This window comes from Gnatocerus cornutus, chromosome 5 (assembly GCF_029298725.1).
Source record: "Gnatocerus cornutus isolate USDA-ARS CGAHR chromosome 5, icGnaCorn1.1, whole genome shotgun sequence".
NCBI lineage: Eukaryota > Metazoa > Arthropoda > Insecta > Coleoptera > Tenebrionidae > Gnatocerus > Gnatocerus cornutus.
The window spans coordinates 3821013-3826727 of record NC_142237.1 but is presented as its reverse complement, the minus strand read 5'-3'; the positions used below and the strand labels follow the sequence as shown (position 1 = coordinate 3826727).

The following is a 5715-nucleotide window of genomic DNA, read 5'->3' as shown; positions in this document are numbered from 1 at the left end:
TTTAGTGACTTTTTTGTCATTCAATCTCTCTCCGTACAAACTATACACACGCCGTGCGGTAAAAATTGCCCAAATCGTCTGCTCTTCAGATGCGTTTATAAATTAAAATCACTTTACCATAATGAAGATTGATCACCAAAGTGGAATCTACCTAAATTCTTTGCACAATTAAGACAGTATTTCTATTTTTAAAGTAATATTAAAACGTTTTTTATACAGCGCCATCTTGTGTACTTTTTGTGCACCAACTACAAAATTGACAGAATTGACAGATGATGAAATTTACAAATGTCAGATGTGACAGTTCTCATGAATTCTGACTGTAAATAACTAATAACGCCTGCCGTTTTTTAAAAATCACCTGTTCTATACAATCGTAACACCCTTGACCACCAAACTGTTGTATTCGTAACAGCAAGCCACGCTACTGAATATTGGAGACTTTTTTGCAAGGAAATTAAAAGAAAATCTAGAAAATTTAGAAAGAATCGGCCAAAGAACTAATGAAAACCTTAAAAGCGGAGTAGCAAATCAATGCACAATTTAGAATTTTGACAAAAAATTGAATTTGACCCTGTTGTTGGGTTCATTTAGTAAATTCAGAAGTTCGGGTTTCAGCATAAAATAGAATTACATAAAACTGAAAGAAACTCTAGAGAGTATGTGTACATAAATACAAAGATTTGGCTCAAAAAATAAAAGAAATCAAAAGAAAATATAGAAAAACTTATAAGAAGTTAAAAAAATTATGAAATCTAGAACAAATCTAGAAAGAATAATTGTAGAATCTATGAAATCGAACGAGAATACAATATGAGGAAAATCTAGAACTGAAAACAATAAAAATAAATGATCTAAGCAAATCTAGGAGAATATTATGCACAATCTAGACAAAACGAATATACAGGGTCCGGCAACACTTGTGTCCATCCCCAAAATCGTCTTTGATTCTGAAAATAAAATTTTGAAAATTTGCATACGCTAATAGTTGACAAAGCTCTAGAAGCAGACGCAAAAAATTATTTTTGATCACCTACAGTTTTGACGTCGCGACGCCTTAAAAATGTATTTTTTAACTAATTGTGAGGGTTTGTGAAATCAACCTCTAATTTATTTCTTTTTAATATAAATGTGTTAAAAATAACTCAGATGTCACTTTAGATTTAATGCAGATTGTAATCAAAAATACTGTTTTATCAAGTTAGTTTCCAATTTCATTACGTCAAAATTGGGAACTACGTTTACACCCATCTGTCAACATCTTGTGTCACAAATGCCATCTATCCTTTGGTTCGCTTTAGATTGTAACAAAAGTCTTACTTGGTGAAATTGCAGCTTTGTCGATGTTAATTAACGATTTCTGGTGTCCATAAAGTGCAACATGCCTGAGTTAATCAAAATTAACCATCATAAGAGTGAATGAAGTGACTTGTGAAATTTTGGTGTAAACGTAGCTTGTCCCTGCACCGTCATAATGTTGAAAACTAACTTGATAAAACAGCGTTTTAAACTCAATTAAACTCAATGCATTAGATTTAAAATAAAAACTCAATTTGTATCACAGTTATGTTGAAAAAATTAGAATACGCGAATATTACCGCAAAAAAATCGCATATGCAAATTTTCAGAAATTTATTTTTAAATCTAAAGACTATTTTAGAGGTGGACACAAGTGTTGCCGGACCCTGTATAGAAAATGCAATCTGAAAACAAAATTTGAAGCATCTAGGAAAAACTTGATCAAATCTAAAGAGAATTTAGAGAAACTCAAGAAAATTTAAATAGAATTAGACACTTGAACAATTTAATAAAATTGCTCGTAATGATAAAGTAAAACGGTCGCTTGTTAGCGCCAAATAATTATAAATAAATTAATGTTAATAATAATTACAGTAGAACCTCGATTATCCGGGTGCGGATTATCTGTGCTGTGTTCGTTCGATTATCCGTGCATTACAAAAAACACACAAATCGAAGACCAACAACTTCGTACTTTTGCTTCCAATGTTAGAAAACTTAAAAACTGAAACAGTTGGTGTAGTTTAGTGAGGTTTAGTCAGTGTAGAGAGCAAAAATAAAATTATAAATTAAATTTTTTGTCTTTAAATAGTAGTGATCGCAAACATAAACAAAAATGCTTGAAATAAATTCTTTTGCAAACTCAAGTGGCAGAGAAAGTTTTGGGACCAAAAAAGAAATAAATGAGTACCAGATTTTTTTTACAACAAAATAGTTACTTTTATTTAATATGTCTGATAAGAGTTGATTGTTTTAATTAAAATTGTTATTAAGATGTTGATAAATTTTGTTAAAGTTTTTATATATTTTGAATTAAATAAACCTTCCAAATAATTCTGTTGGCTTAAAACGTATATTCATTTAACAATAGGCTACCGGACACCAGAAAAATCGATGCATTTTATTATTTTTATGAGTTACGTATACGCATGAATCAATTACTAAACAGATTTTTTGTTCTCCAAAGGTCGGAATTATTAGCTAAATATTCGTTTGAAATCCAGCTTCGTGCTGTTAGTTTAAATAAGTCTTCAGTGACTACGTCATAACTCCTTTCTATGCATATGAATTGAGAAAACGCATTCGTCAACGGAATGTTGCATTGGTGAGAGTGAGATAGAGTAATCGTCATAACTCCTAACTGGTTTCCGATTTTTAGCACACTTGCGTCAACCAATCAGAAGTTTTGTTTTCATAAGTCAGCTCAGGAATCATCTGCACCGAACGTCATCTGTCCATTTTCGCTTTTCGATTATTGCAGCACTAAAGTAAGAAAGATACAAAAACTACAGCAATTCACGTTCTGCACACACATTTTATGCATTCATAACCTCAATTCAAACTCAACTTCATCGTTTTCACCAAAGACCTCGACATTACCTTCAGCCAATAGGCGTCGACTAAGAAGTTGTTACGTCACCAAGGCGCGTGTTTGAAACTATCCATTTTTTAAATAATTTTTTTTGGTATAAATAAAGCGCGCAAAAAAAATGGACACTGATTTTTAATGTTTTCAGACTGGACAGATTTATTTTTTGAAATAAAAAAAAAACAGTCCGGTAGCATGTTGGATTATCCGTCCAGGCTTCGGATAATCGAGGTTGTACTGTAATACAATATTACCTCATACAGGCTGTCTCAGAACTCGTGACCCAGAGAAAAAAGGCTTATAAAGGCAACAATTCTGAACCAGAATTTCAAAACAAAAATTTTCTAGCTCAAAAAATAATGGAGTTAAGACAAAAAACGGTAGCCAATCCGGAAGCTAAACCGAATTTGAAATTCGGTAACTATGGACACATACTATCGTCCATTGGTCAGACTCTCGTTGCCTAGGAAATTGGGATGGCATTTTACTCCACCTCTAGAATAAGCTTTCGGGATTGGATGTTAATTTTTTATCCTTTCTCGAATACTATTAAACCATCTGTATTGCTGCCGGCACCCACCCTTGCTCTCTGGGTCATGAGTTCTGGGACGCCCTGTATATGCGTGGACATTTTTCTTACATACACATTTCCGAATTTTGTAGGAAGAAGAAAATCCTTAGCTTTTGACATTATTCGTGGCATTTCTTTCATTTTATGCACGGTTTAAATTTCTTCCGCTGGAGAATTAAAAGAGAATCTCTTGATTTTTAATAAAAAAAATATACAGGGTCCGGCAACACTTGTGTCAACCCCCCAAAATCGTCTTTAATTTTAAAGATAAAATTTTGAAAATTTACATACGCTCACAGTTGACAAAGCTCTACAAGCTGACGCAAAAATTTGTTTTTTATCACTGATAGTTTTGGCGTCGCGACGCCTTAAAAATGTAATTTTTAGTTAATTGTGACGGTTTGTGACATCAACCTCTATGTGTTATAGTAGATTATGTAACAAGTTTTATAAACGCCACTTTAGTCACGAGTTTCTTTAAGCACGAGCGGAGCATAGCGGAGCGAGTGTTTAATAAACGAGTGACTAAAGAAGTTTATAAACGTGTTGCATACTATATTTTTTCTACGACCTCAAATTTTTCACCACAATAAATAGGTACTGAAGCAAAAATATGAAATACATACTAACTTTCCCAAAATTTAAAATATTTATTTCTCTATTGTTACATTAATAGTGATATTAGACACATTTGAGCAGTTATTGAACTGAATAATAGGCTTACTTGATTTATTAAGGCTCAACTCTGTATTATTGTTAAGTTGACAATGAATGTTGCTTCCGTTATTTTCACTTTGGATCATCTCTTGTATTTCATCACCCATCTCGTTTACGCTATTCCCATCATTATTAATTGACTGTACTGTAGTGTTTACGCTATGCCCATCATCATTAATTGACCCTACTGTATTTAAAATTCGGTTGGCAGTTGTAATTTTGTTATTTAAGGAATGGTCGATATATCCTTCTGCAACTGTGGTGCTACGCCATCCTCCATGTCGTTTAAGAGCTGTTATATCAGCCCCAGAGTCCACCAGAAGTGTCGCGGAAGAACGACGAAAGCAGTGCCCCGTGTAACAATTTGCATCTGGTAGTTGTAGAAATTTAGCAATATTACATGCGAGACTACCAAACTTATTGATTCCAATGGGTTGTCTAGTACACGTACCACGTTGATAATTCAAAAAGAATCGTGAAATAGTTACATCGGGAGGACGTAATTCCATGTATTTTTTACATATATTGTAGAAGGTTCCTCCAACCACGAACTGGCGTTCGGTTTTTGTCTTAGTATCAGGAATATGAATTAACAGGGCTGTTCCCATATCTTCAACATGAGATGTTTGTATTTTCATTAATTCTTCTCTTCTACATGCCCCCATAATACCAAAAATTAAGCCAACCTACAATATTATTTTTAGAAATTTCTGCAAATGGATAATTTTTACCCACCTTCGTAAATAAATAAATTTCATCTAGTGCTGTTGTAATGAATTGCCTAATTTGTTCCGGAGTTAAAATTTTGGACTTCTTGGGCTTATAACCATCAGATGTTCGCTTCAGGAATGCAATTAATTTGGGATATTTTTTTATGTCAATGTTGTTTTTGAGGTTAAGTGTCATCTTTAGCATCGAATAAGTTGCCCATAAAGACGATGGTTTCATTCGTTCACATAAATTTTGAAAATATGCCAGTAAAACATTCTCCGAAAATGAATGCGCCTTCTTAACAGAACACCACTCCATGAAGAGTTTGTAAGCTCTCTCGTACTGGCATTTTGACTTTTTCGGCAATAAATTGGCCGTTGCCGACGCAGCGGCCTCTCGAAGATCAGGTGGGGTACAATTTTCGAGGTCGTTATCACTTTCCTCTTGCATTGCGAAGGGGAATGAACTAATCTTGAATCACCTGAATCACCGAAATTTTTCGCAAACTGTCAACTGTCAAACTGTAGCTAACTTCAACTCGTGACTAAAATACAACGCTATCTTCAGTCCGTGACTATAGAGCTACTTTAGTTACGGGTGGCTCCATATATTTAAAATGTCACTTAGCATCACTTAAGATGGCCATTTAAAACGGCATTTTAGATACGGTCGTAGAAAAAAAATATTTAACACATTTATATTGAAAAAAAATTAAATTAGTTCCCAATTTTGACGTAATGAAATTGGAAACTAACTTGATGAAACAGCATTGTTTTCTCAAATTTAGAAGACAATTTGCATTGAATCTAAAATAACAACTGAGAAATTT

General features: G+C 33.4%; 1 protein-coding gene across 1 annotated transcript; it reads right to left on the bottom strand.

The window, feature by feature from the left end:
• Window positions 1-4084: 4084 nt before the first annotated feature.
• LOC148173773 (uncharacterized) lies at window positions 4085-5426 on the bottom strand. The gene is made up of 2 exons (XM_088036710.1): window positions 4911-5426; window positions 4085-4861 (listed from the first exon to the last, which is right to left on the bottom strand). The coding sequence occupies exons 1-2, from the start codon at window positions 5334-5336 to the stop codon at window positions 4109-4111; spliced, it is 1179 nt and encodes a 392-aa protein (XP_087892836.1). The 5' UTR covers window positions 5337-5426; the 3' UTR covers window positions 4085-4108.
• Between the last annotated feature and the right edge of the window lie 289 nt (window positions 5427-5715).